This window comes from Lontra canadensis, unplaced genomic scaffold (assembly GCF_010015895.1).
Source record: "Lontra canadensis isolate GAN:19392208 unplaced genomic scaffold, GSC_riverotter_1.0 scaffold71, whole genome shotgun sequence".
NCBI classification, from domain to species: Eukaryota; Metazoa; Chordata; class Mammalia; order Carnivora; family Mustelidae; genus Lontra; species Lontra canadensis.
Window position 1 is genome coordinate 11116382 of NW_022631065.1, and position 12886 is coordinate 11129267.

The following is a 12886-nucleotide window of genomic DNA, read 5'->3' on the forward strand; positions in this document are numbered from 1 at the left end:
GCTTATTTCTGGCACCCTACAGTGTCCAGCATCTGTCTCCCAACAACTTCTGGATCTACTTCATTTCTAAACGGGTGCTGAGCACATGATTACAAAGATGGCAGCTGGTGGCAAAGGACCATTTCTCTTCCTTAGTGCCAGACGAGTCTCTAGAGCAACTCTCACTGGGCCGGCTCAGATCATTGACCAACCCAAACCAATCGGTGCCTGACGGGCCATGACCTGGGTCATATGACCACTCTCAGGGTAGGAGAGGTCAACCTCCTCTGAACCTTGGTGGTGTGAGGAGCGAACGGTGGTTCACTACTACACAATGGGTAAAATATTTTTGGTAGTTTTAATTACTCCTGAGAAGAAAAATAAAAAGTTAGCAAATTATCCCTAATCCCACCGGCCATGATGTTTAAGGAATGAAGCAAAAAAAAGTGAGAGAGGTTACTAGAGTAATCCAAAGGAGAAATTATGAGACCCAAAGGAGAAGTCACTCAGTACTGGAACGAATAAGCATATACCTAGGTGATCACTATAAGGGCAACTGTAGGCCTGTCCCACGTACTGAACATGGTGACTGCACAGGCCGGAATGCAATAGCAAGAACTGGGGAAGTCTGCAGGGTTTACCAGACTGCCAAAATATACTGCCTGAGAGAGAAAGGGCATGAGGCCTTGAGGTCTGTGTGAATCAGTCCAGAGGTGGGGCAGCCTGGCTGGATAATCGTACCTGTCCTCGAGCCAGCAGCTTCCACTACACTCTCAGGACTCCACGGTCTGCGGCTCCAGTCTACTTCTCTGCAGGCACCTTAAACTCAGGCAAAACCCAAACCGAGCTTGTTGGCCCCTTTCACGACACACCTCGCCCTCCTCCACCCATCGCACTGTCCACACCAGACACCTTCCTCAGCCTCGCCGCCCAGTCCAGTCACTCCGTTCCCTTCCCCTCCCAAGTATCCAGATCCACTCCTCCATCCCTGCTGTCCCAGCTGTCGCTGAGACCTCACATCTCACCCGGACCATCGCGGCAGCCCCAGAACTTCTGTCCTCATCTCGTGTCAGGCCTCCTACAGTCCCTCCTCTTCGCGGGAGCCCGAACGATCTTTCTAAAACGCAAATCTGAAAACGACTCCCCTGCTTTAAGTCCCTCCACGGCCCCCCTGTTCTGGAGGGAGAAACCCACACTCCCCAGTTTGGAAGCCAGGTTGCCGGCGGTGGGGATGGGAAGGGAGATGTCCTTCCTAGGGCGAGAGGGGCATTGGCATGTGGGCAACTCAGATCCGAGGGCCGAGAACCCCGGGCGTCCCCTGGCTGGGCAAGAAGAGCCCGATGGTGGAACGACCCCTGGAGGCTGGCGGAGCTCGGTGCGGACCGGGTCGGGCAGACTCGCGAGCTGGCGGAGCCGCAAGTTCCGAGGAGGCGCCCCCGGGGCGAGGACCGGGCGGGAGCTGGAGCCGGGCGGCTCGCGACCTCCGGGCGGCAGGGGGCGGCCTTGCCCGCGGCGGCGGCGGCTTCTGGCCCCGGGCTCTGCGCCTCTCAGGGGACGCGGCGACCTCGGGCGCCGGGCCGCGTCGGCCGGGCATGGCGGCGTGGAGCCCGGCTGTGGTGGCGCCGCTGCTCCGCGGGATACGCGGGGTGAGCGCGGGCGGGGCCGGGCTGTGGTTCCCGGGCGGGAGCTGCGGAGGGCCCGCAGCGCCGGTCGAGGCTGGAGGACGGGCTCGCCGAGAGCGCGGCGCCGGGCCTGGGGCCCTTCCCTTCCCTTCTCTCATTCATTCCTCGTGGGTTGGGTCCTTCCGTGGGCCCGGGCGGCGGGGCTCCGAGAAGTGTCAGGCCCCGGCGCGCGCTGGTGGAGCTGCCGAGCCGGTGGAGGCGGGGACGAGGGGAACAGACACGGAAACAGTTGTGATCTGGGCGCGGAGAGAGCGGTGTGGACGTACCGAGCCGGAGACCCGCGTGCCTGCCGGAGAGTGCGACGGTCTGGGCTTTGGGCAAGTCCTTCCAGCCTCTGGGACCTTAACCCTCTCCAACACACGCTCTGAGTAAAAGCCCAGCAGAGGGCATTCGTCACACGCTCTCCGAATTTTCTCTCCTCCCTGATTATACTTTCCTCGCTTCATCCACTTTGCTCTCCCGTTCTTCCTTCTCTCCTGCCGCTCTTGAACCTGCCTCCGCCAAGTATGAAGAGCTGGTGACTCTCCGCGCGGACAGTCGGGGTTCTAGGGATTTTGTCAGTAGATTGCTCGTGTAAAGGCCGCTGCCTGCAGATCAGCTAAAATGGAGGAAAGACCTCCCAAGGAATCAGCAATGTTAAGTACCCTCAGCCCTTAGCGATTACTGCTTCCGCCTGCCACCGGGTTACCCTCTGCCCTTGCCCGTCCAGTGCTCTGTCCTCAGAAGAGGCTCCATCTTACCCCCTCCTCCAGCCCAGTCTTAGGCCCACAACATCAAGTTTCTGTCCCTCGACCTCACTCCAGACCATTTTTCTGACCTGCATTGCAGCTGCCTGCTGGAGCGGCAGCTTCTTTGCAGGTGCGAGCAGTCATGCCCTGCGTGCTGTGCTCATTCTGCTTGTTCATTTGTTCATTCGTTCAGCCATCCATCACCCAAGTCTCCTGGAGGGCCTGTCCCGGCCCAGCTTTGGAAGGCTGCAGTAACAGGGTAGACTCAGTCTTGGCCTTTGAAACCAGCTGGTGAAAGAGCCAGTGCACAGATCATTTTAAAGAAGGTGCTTCGGGGGCACAGGTGGCTTGGCCAGGGGTCCAACTCTTGGTATCAGCTCATTTCTTGAACTCAGGGTGGTGAGTTCAAGCCCTGCGTTGGGCTCCACAGTGGGTGTGGAGCCTACTTAAAAAAGAAGAAGGAGGTGCTTTGAGAGTCTCTACCACAGGACCCTGCTCTAGGCCTTCAGGAATGGCCTGAGGACAGGTAGGACTAAAGGCTGAAGGGATGGTACGTTCAGCACCAGCACAGATGAACAGCACTCCTGTGTCCCACCCGCCATCCCCCTCCAGTCCCCAGCCCAGTCTGCTCCGTTTGTAATAATACCTCTCATCTGGGCTAGCTTCAAAAGGCACTGTTTTGTGCAGGTGACTTTGGCACCAAGAGGCCTAATAAACTCCAAAATTAGCTGGACATTCAAGGCCTGCCAAGCTCTCTTGTCAGTCTCCCTTTCAGCATGTGCTTAGCCCAAAGGGCTGCAGATCTGGTTTTTTGTTCTTCATCCCATAAGGTTGGAGACGTCCCCCTCAGAAGCACTGGCTCCTTATGGTACCCACTGGGAGCAAGGGGAGTGTTGTTACCAATGGTAAATAATCTAATATTTCTCCTTCAGGTAATTTAGTAGAATTCTGCTACTTCTCCCCAGTAAGAATTGGTGCATGTCACAGAGCGTGTAGCTGGCTTACTGAGCAGTAGGTCACAAGGCCACATCCCGCTGGAGGGTGTGAAATGTGAATCAGGCCTAAGGCACAGGTGGCGTCTGGTTTCAGCAGTGTGTGGTCGGTGGCATGCTGGCCTGGGAGGCACATCTGAGGCGGGTTGCCCAGGCTCTGGCTCCCCATCTCACCAGTGAACCTAACCTTAGCCCTTGCTTTAGTCCCCCCGTTTCTTCGCCTCCAAAACTGACATCATGATGGTGTCTCTCTCACAGTGTTATGAGGGATTCAAAGATCTGTTGAGTTGCCTTGTGCCTGGAGTCAAAGTATAATTTACAGTTCCACTCCCTACCTCCACTAACTCCCCAAAAAGCTTATTTTGGGTCTTAGGGAGCGTCAGTGGGCATGTGATGCCACACAGTGCCTGGGATGGAGCCCATGGCCACGCTGCTGGGGGGCCTGGCTGGCAGGGCAGTGGTGGGAGGCCTGCACCATGGTCTGGCCTGGCCTGGGGGGTGCCATCGTCTTGCTGGGCGATGACTCTTCTCTGTTCTCTGGCAGCTTCCTCTTCACTGTGCCCAGCGGATGTTTGCCTCGCAAACTGAGGGGGAGCTCAAAGTGACCCAAATACTCAAAGAAAAGTTTCCTGGAGCTACAGCTATCAAAGTCACTGACATTTCAGGTGAGGTTTTTCTGTCTTCTTTTCCACGGGGATTTTGCCCTCTGTAGGGGGAAGGGGGCTGGGCAGAGCACATTCACCATCAGCGGCTTCTCAATACGTGTGACTTTTGGACAGATGGAATTCAGCCTCTCCCAGCTGATGGTGTGGAGGTGGGGACGTGAAAGCGTCAGAGGGAAACTGTGTGTGGGGATAAGGCCCGGCTGGGAGGACTTGTGGCTGTTAGCCTGGCCTGGGTCGGATGAGGTCCCTCTCAGTGACTCTGGGGCTCAGGTCCACAGTCTTTAATTTGATTTGAAGATGAACATTACTTTACTTTCTCCACATTTTTCTGGAAGGTGAGCTGGAGCAGACCTCAGAAGGATTTTATCCTTTTGAAAATAACTTCCTTACTTTCCTCATGAGGAGCCGAGCCCAGAAAGGCCAGAGAACCTGCCCAGGCCCTCCCAGGGAGGAGGTGGCAGAACTGGAACCAGCACCAGGACACAGGGGACACAGGCAGACTCTGTCCTCAGTCCAGTTGCCAGCCCCACGCGCCTCAGAAATTCAGACTGGCTGCATGTTAGGCACAGGCTGGGGAGGTGAGTTCTGCACCCAGAGGCCAGGAGGACAGGACCTTTGCCCAGTCACACATGTGGAACAGCTCAGCAGGGACAGTTAGCTGGGCGTGCAGGTGCATGCCCACATATATCTTTGGCATCGCGCATTGCCATGAGGGCTCACTGCTTCTCTGAGAACCTAACCTCTGCAAGCATTGGGAGAAAGTTTAGAAAGTAGTTTTTATGGGAAACTACAGACAAATTCATCAATCCAAAGAACCGTTGTTAGGGGAGGTCAAGAGGGCCCCCAATGTGATGTCCCAGCTCTGAGGCCTTGACCTTCCTAGTCCTATACCTGCCCCAGGCCTGGGTCAGGCAGAGCTGGAACTTGACCTTTGGTCTGGGTCTGCCTCACCCTGGATGGAGTGTGGAAAGGGAATCAAGGCCAGGAAGCTTGGTTAAGCAAAGCTCGTATTCCTGGTATGCATAAAGCCTGCTGAGTAACTTGCACTTCTCACAAACTGGCTGGGTGCTCCGAGCACCGGGGACGTGTTGTCTCTTGCCCACATTGGTTCATGCTAGAACAGCACACTTCATCGGTCATCGGCATGAGCTCCCCAGCCATGTGGGTGCAGGTGGATGTGTCCACCACAGGGTCTGCCTTGACAGCTCTATCAGAAAGCTACTCCTGCCCTATGGAAGCCCAGAATTAGACCCTTGAGGCTGATCACAGACCAGGAGGGCCTAAAGAGAGCCCCGTGCAGGGGCACCTGGGTGGTGCAGTTGGTGAAGCATCTGCCTTTGGCTCAGGTCCTGACCTCAGGATCCTGGGATCGAGCCCCACGTCGGGCTCCCAGCTCAGCAGGGAGCCTGCTTCTCCCTCTCCCTCTGCTGCTCCCCCTGCTTGTGCTCTCTCTCTCTGTCAAATAAGTAAATCTTTAAAAAGAGAGAGAGACCCACGCAGCTCCATGGCCACCATGTCTGTGACCTCCACTGTCCTGCTGTGTCCCTTTCTCCTGCTTCCATTCTTGTCTTTTCTTTGCATTAGTATTATATAGGTTTTTTCAAAACAAACTTTAGTGTGTTTTTGCATTTTTAAAAAAGACCGATTGCCGGGGCGCCTAGGTGGCTCAGTGGGTTAAAGCCTCTGCCTTCGGCTTGAGTCATGATCCTGGTGGTCCTGGGATCGAGCCCCGAATCGGGCTCTCTGCTCGGCAGGGAGCCTGCTTCCTCCTCCTCTCTGCCTGCCTCTCTGCCTACTTGTGATCTCTGTCTGTCAAATAAATAAACTTAAAAATCTTAAAAAAAAAAAAACAAAAAACAACTGATTGCCGCTCCTTTGGAAGGCTGAACAAGGAAATTCGGCCTCTCCCATCCCTCTTCCATGGGGTTTCTTGGCCTGTCAACAAAAACACAAGGCAAACTGACATTTCCTAGGCCTTCCATGCTCTGTGCTGTCCCTTCCGTGCCCCACAGGCATAATCCTGGGTGAGTGCATCTGGCTTGCAAAAGGAAGAGCACATTTTGGACCGAGGCGGCCCCGCGGGGAGCATGTGGTCCAGTCGTCAGCCGTGAGGTTTTTCTCACCATGTTAGCAACTTTGTGCTGAATAAGAATATTCAGACCTTCTTTGGATCGTACGGTACTTTGAGGACATATGGGACAGTGGCTGCTGTAAGCTAATAATTGAAACACTTTGAGTCATGTTTATTTCAGGAGGCTGTGGGGCGATGTATGAAATCCGGATCGAGTCAGAAGAATTTAAGGAGAAGAGAACTGTCCAGCAGCACCAGATGGTAAATCAGGTCAGTAGAAGCAACACGGCTCTGTTGCCATTGGTCCCCAGTGTCCTGAAAGAGCCTGACGAGCGGGGATGATATTTTAACTGTCAGCCCAAGGAAAGAATAAGGCTCATGCAGGCAGCATTCAAGACCTGAGAAAAATATAATATGGAACTTATCTGGAATCAGACTGTGGGCAAATAGGAATTTTATTCAGAATTGAAAACAAGCCACCCAATAGTTATTTTGCATTTCCTTCTTTATTTCTTTGTATAATGCTACCAATGTTTACCGTATATATTTGTAAACATACAGGTACTAAAAAACAGATGTTTTTGTAGATTTGAAGATTTTTTTTTTAGCATCCCTTTGGACTCCTTTACAGATGTGTAAATTGAGGCATGGCATGATTGAGAATTGCTCCACCTGCCCCATACCCAGGGACAGGATATTGGGGGTCTGGAACATCAGATTTAACCAGACTAAGGTCCAATTTATTCAATGATCTGTGCTTATTTTACTTGGAATTTATGCCAGGCTGGGCCCCTGGCCTGTATCTGCAAAGTCACCCCCCGCAGCAGGTGTGTCTGACATTATTCTGGAAGGTGTTGCACATTGGGAGCTAGCTAGTTTCATTTTTGCCCAGCATAGCTCTGGTCATGAGAATCCCTCCGTGGCCCCTTGTGTCTCTAGTTCAGATGTCCCAGACTGCTATTCCAGGCCTTTCCCCACCCTTCTCCGAATGAAGCCTCCCTTGGCCCCTACCCGTTGTTCTGTCTCTGGCTCTGGACCTTTGCCCAGATCAGCCCTCCTGCCTGGGCACCCTTGCTCTCCGGCACCCAGCTCAAAATGCTGCCCCCGCCGCCTGCCTGGCAGGGAATGGACGTCCCCGCACCCTCCTCCAGCGTTCTCTGCCTCTCATCCTAGACACTTATGTCCCTGCTGACTGTCCCTTGGCCCCATCATCCCTCTGTGGGCTGTTCACTTTTGGATCCATCTTTGACTTCCTCATGGAGCCCAGTCTTTCACGTGCACATGGGCACCTACGGCCATATGGTGTGCTGCGGACCTGCTGGGGCATCTGGGGTGGGAGGGCTACTCTGCTCCCCTCAAGTGCTTCTAGTCCCATGTGCTCTCAGGTGTGGGAGCGGAGGCAAGACAGGGAGGCCCTGACGGGCCCAAATCATCACCAACCAGTAGGACTTTGGGTTTTGTCCCCAGAACTCCCCTGGCTGCCTGGCGAGCCTGGGCCGCTAGGGGCGCTGTGAATTTGAGCCCATCCCCTGGGCTGGGGCTGCCGTTGCAAGAGGTTACAGATGCTGGTTCTGGACTCTGTCTGCCTGCACTACACATGTGGGCTGTGCTGCTTTCTAGCTTTGTGACCTTGAGCAACTTACTAAACCTCCCTGTGCCTTGGTTTCCTAATCTGTCACCAAGGAGAGAAACAGTACTTTCCTCAAAAGGCTGTTTTGCAGATTAGTGGTAGAGCACACGTGTGGCACTGCAAACGCTGACAGCTCGTAGCCCTTGGTAAACGTCAGCGGCCGTCACCATTGTCATCCTTGTCCACAGCATTGCGTGGAGCCTGCGCCATGTCTGGGCGGAAGGCAGCCATTCTCTGGGTTGGGGGCAATGTCCCCTCATCATTGTGGGCTCAGGGCTTCCTCTGGACGCCTGCAGCACTCAGACTTCCCCTGGCACCCTCGGAGCGGAAGAGCCCTGCGTGCTGACTGGCAGGGCCCTAGGAAGCCGAGCTCACATGCGCCAGCCCTAGGTCTGTTCTGTCCACTCTGTGTCCCCTCACCTGGCCGCTGGCCCCTAAAGGAGCTCAACCGGTCTTTGTGGAGCGTTTGCAGACAGTAAGGAGAGCTGGCCTGGTGTGGTTATTGGCTTATAGACAACGGAAATGTTTGGTGGCTGCACGCGCTCCCGTTTCAGAGAACGCCCCTGCTGGCCCTAGTGCGCTCATCACCCCGGGCACCCCAGCAGCCACCCTTGGCACCCCCAAGCACTGCCGGCCGCCATTGCAAGCCCCGCGGGCAGGCCATGTGGATCCACAGCCATGTGCCCACTGAGCCGGAGCCTGACCCTGGGCGGGGGCCCTCATTAGCCACAGCAAGCTGCTAGGGCTCTGGTACACATGCCTCAAGGGATTTGCGCACTCCCGGGCCTTTTCCAAGGTTTGCATTTGCAGGTGTTGGCCATGGGGGAGTCCGTGGGAGCAACAGAAGGCAACGTCTTTAAGAGCAAGTCATTTGGCCTGCAGCGGGCCTGAGCTGGACCCGGAGTTCGCTGCCCGCCTCTTTGAGGTGTTGGGAATCACGGTTCCCAAGGGCTGTCATGGAGGAGGAGGCCAGCCTAGCAATGGAGTGAAGGAGAGGGGAGCAGATTCCACAGCCTGGCTTCTGCTCCGTGGGTGCCAAGTCAGCAGCTTTGGGAGGATGATGGTTGGTCCCTCTGGATGCCCAGGCTGTCGGGTGGGGTCCTGGTGGCCCTGGGCTGGGGTGAAGCTTTCCTTATTGATCTTGCTTAGTCACCCTAATAGAACGAGACTTTCAGGCCCCAAAGGCCCTGAAAAGGCCACCTGGTCCATCTGTTACTGGAATTCACTACTGTCAGACAGTCGCTGCCTGATTCCCCAGGGAGAGGGCATCCCCGCTGTCACGAATCACACCTGCTCCACCCTCAGCAGGAACGTGCCGCTCCTCGGGGACCCTGCCGACGCATAGCCTGGCCTCTTTCAGCTCCTGGGGTTCATCAGCCTTCTCTTCTGGAATAGTCACTGGTTTTGACTTTGGGCCAGGCCCCAGGGTTGCCATCCATCCTATTCCCATGCTGGGAAACAGCCACAGGGAGAGAAGTGAGCACTGAGTTCCCTTTTGTGTTGGAGGAAGCTGGCTCCTTCCTGGCTGTCTGCTTCACAGCAGGACCCGAGCCTCAGTGTGCAAAGATCACAGGAGGTGTTGGCCACACGGGCCCAGCCTCGTGATGTATATGGAAGGCATTCAGGCAGTACCAGTCCTCTTCCCTGCTCTGGCCTCTTTGCTGTATGTTGCCTCTTCACCTGCTACCGGAGGGTGCCTCCGCCCGTGCCTCCCGCCCGTCCCAGCGCCCTGCAGCAGTGCCCTGATAGCCCAGGGAGTCCAGACTCACTCTCCTCTCTGTGGCCTGCCTCCATCTCTCGCTGCCTGCTCCTGACTCACAGCCAGGCCTCCTCCCCATGAATTGTGACAGGTTCCCAGCCTTCCCTCCTGGGCTTGGTGCGTGGCCTCTCTGCCTATCCCACTCCCAGCTGCCCCGCTCGACGAACAGCCAAGGCAGGCTGACCCCCTCCCATGAACATCCACAGCAGCGCTCGTGGCCTCAGGGTCCGGCAGCACCTGTCACTGTCCGCCATGTCCATTTTCTGTGCCCTTGTATTATTTCCCTTTATCTTTTTCATCCTTTTCCCATGCCTTTTGCACCTGTGACCCCAGCACAATAGCAGGCGCTGAGAAATGTTTACCCAAACGGCATCTTATAAATTGTGGGCCTGTGGCTAAGTCACTTCCCTACCAGGACCTCAACTGTGAAGTGACCCACGTGACCTTTAAGGCCCTCTGTAGCTGGGAGATACTGTGACCTGGGTGACCTTGGAAGCCTGCAGGAGAGCTGGAAGAAGGCACTGGGAGGGCTAAGTACACAGGGCATGAGGGGATCAAGGCCTTCCTTGTAAAGGGTGGCTGGCCCACACCTAGCCAAGGAGGCTTTAAGGATTGTGGCCCTGGCGACAACCCAAACACAGGCATGGGGACGGCCTTTAGGGGGCATTCTGTGCCTGCAGAAAGCAGAGAGCTTGTGGCCCAGGGAGATGTGTTCCTTTCCCTGCCTTCTCCCCCCCCTGCCCCATGACATGAGGCTTCTTTCCCAGGGCATTTCTGTTGTCTGCAGAGTTGAGGGGGTTGCAGGTGAATAGGGAGAGGGTCGAGCAGTTCTCTGGTGCCCAGCACATGGCAGTTCCTGGCATCAGGGCTGGACAGGAGCCCCAGAGGAATGAGGAGTGGCCAGAACATCAGCTTCTCATCCTAATTCTGTTCCTCTCTTGCTGAGTATAAATGGGGGGTAGATTCTGTTTCTTTTTTTTAATCAAAGAAAGGGATAGGACTGGAGTGTCTGTCTCTAAGGATCCTTTGCCCTATAAACCTATTTACATGTGTTAGGAATTTTTGTTGTTGTTGTAAGGTAGCAAAAGCAAACAAAGGGAATTAGCTGGCCCATGTAATTAAATTACCTAATTCTGTGGCATATCTAGATTCAGGGTCTTAAGCAAGTTCTTTTGCTTGTTCTTTTTCATGTTCTCTCTCTCCCCGTCTCTGAGCTTTTGGCTTCTGAGTGTTGGCCTCATTTTCTCCTACTGGAGATGGGCTTTCTCTGTTTGCTGGAGAACACGGCCCCCAGAGTTGTTCAAGGATAGTGACCCAACAGACAAGGCTCCACACGGAAAAATCCCAGCAGAGGTTCTGATTGGCCCAGTTTGGGTCATGTGTCACCCCTGGACCAATCAGGTTGGGCCAGAGGCACATGGCTACCTGTATCCCTGGCAAATTGGTAGGCCCACCAGCAGTACACAGTTAAGACCTCCAGTGGCTAGTGGAGAAGGGGAAGTGTAGACCAACGTGTCTGACATGCTACCATGTGTGTTATTAAAAGGTAGTGGGGTGGATATGTATTCATATTAGCTTAAACATGCATTTTGCAATTGTTGCAAAGACACACAAGAAACTGACACCACTTCTCTCATTTGGGGACAGAAGTGGGAATGGAGGGTGGTGGAGGGCAGGTGTCAGGGGAAACCTCACTGCATGCCTTTTTTTTTTTTTTTTTAAGATTTTATTTATTTATTTGACAGAGAGATCACAAGCAGGCAGAGAGGCAGGCAGAGAGAAAGGGGGAAGCAGGCTCCCCGCTGAGCAGAGAGACCGATGCAGGGCTCCATCCCAGGACCCTGAGATCATGACCTGAGCCGAAGGCAGCGGCTTAATCCACTGAGCCACCCAGGCGCTCCCTTACTGCATGCCTTTCTATAACTTTATATTTTTGAGCCTCCTTAGACATTAATTTAAAAAAATAAACTATTTTCTAAAAAAAAAAAAAAAAGGCAAAACTGCCTAGACAAAGCACGGGCAGGGCCTCCCATGGAGACAGCTGTATACAGATACTCATAAAGACTGCTCAGTGTCAAGTGCAAAACAGTGATGCTCTCCTCCTTGCTTAGGCGCTGAAAGAAGAAATCAAAGGGATGCACGGATTGCGGATATTTACCTCCGTCCCCAAACACTGACCGTGCCCTGGCCGCATAGATGCTGCTGCTCAATGCCTTGGATGAACTTGGCTGACACCATCCTTTCCTAGGCATTTGCCAAAAAGTTATCTATTTTGTTCATAGACATTTCTGTTTTATAATCATAGAAGAATATGTTCTCTATTTAGAGTTTAATTAAAGGCAACAGACAACTGAAACCTCTGAAGAGTCATTGGTGATGCGTCTTGCTCGTCTATTTCAGAGGCATTATCCTTTGTCCAGAGGTCTCTCGTCCTCGGACAGTCGTGTCCTGCTGCCATACCCATGGACAGGAGTGCCAGCTCCTTTTGTCGTGTCAAGGCATTTTCTTCGTTCTTCTCCTCTAGGAAACTGCTATTAAGGTCCCTTAATCTTGCCCAAAAGAAAAGAAAAAAAGAAGAACAAAAAAAATATCCTTGGGTTTTGCTATTCCCTTGGTTGAATGCCTGTCTTTTCCTCCCCAAACTTCTTACAAGAATGATCTTAGACCTTCAATTTCCACTCCCTGAAGTGGACCCTGAGGAGTCTGGGATGTCAGGATCAAGGTCTTTCTCCTGTTTGAAGATCCCCCACCCTCCGCATCTTGGAGGGAGGTGCACCCTATCTCCCACAGCAGAAGCAAGAAAGGTCTGCTTTCCCAGCTCCCTTGCCTATGGGCGCAGGTTGGTGGTCTAGACTCGCCCATCAGACGGATCTGGACTTTGAATGTGGAGCAAGCGAGACACGAGGGAGCCTCCATGGCTTGCGGGTCCAGCGTTCTGGCTACTGACAATGATGGAGTCAGTGTCACAGGCTGCTGTCTCTGCAGTCCATGGTGGCGGTCGCGGTGTGTGGGTCTGCGGCATGATCTGGGGGCTCTGGTGACAGAGCCTTCCTGTTGCTGCCCAATTTCAGAAGCTGGTTCACCAATCTTCCCAGAAATTTTGTGATTGTTCCATGTGCTTTCACTAAATTCTTTATTGTTCACGTCAGTCTGGTCAGTGTCTGTTGCTTGCAACCGAGGAGCCCTGAGGGGTTCACCTGCCCCTCACAGTGGGGCTCTTGCCCCCCAACATCCACTTCCCTCTTGGACTGCTTTCTGAGTCCGTGTCCACAGCCACTCTCAGTCCTCAGTACCCCAGTCATCGTGGTGATGACAGGTTGACCATCTGCTCCTTCCTTAGATGTCTCCTTTGTCTTTCATGGAGCTGCTCTCCAAGGAAA

General features: G+C 54.1%; 1 protein-coding gene across 2 annotated transcripts; it reads left to right on the forward strand.

Annotated features, from left to right (window-relative positions):
- The first annotated feature begins 1514 nt into the window (after positions 1–1514).
- On the forward strand, positions 1515–11862 carry BOLA3 (bolA family member 3). 2 transcript variants are annotated; one of them, XM_032880786.1, is made up of 4 exons: positions 1515–1625; positions 3926–4046; positions 6299–6387; positions 11618–11862. In XM_032880786.1, the coding sequence occupies exons 1-4, from the start codon at positions 1572–1574 to the stop codon at positions 11681–11683; spliced, it is 330 nt and encodes a 109-aa protein (XP_032736677.1). In that variant the 5' UTR covers positions 1515–1571; the 3' UTR covers positions 11684–11862. The 2 variants fall into 2 exon arrangements, with proteins under 2 accessions (XP_032736677.1, XP_032736678.1); XM_032880787.1 differs by lacking the exon at positions 6299–6387.
- Positions 11863–12886: the final 1024 nt, after the last annotated feature.

Bases quoted from the DNA above. Each gene is read 5' to 3' on its own strand.
- BOLA3 (XM_032880786.1), top strand. From the start codon at position 1,572: ATGGCGGCGTGGAGCCCGGCTGTGGTGGCGCCGCTGCTCCGCGGGATA. The intron at 4,047-6,298 runs GTGAGGTTTTTC...TGTTTATTTCAG, and splicing joins CAAAGTCACTGACATTTCAG to GAGGCTGTGGGGCGATGTAT. The intron at 6,388-11,617 runs GTCAGTAGAAGC...CTCCTTGCTTAG, and splicing joins AGCACCAGATGGTAAATCAG to GCGCTGAAAGAAGAAATCAA.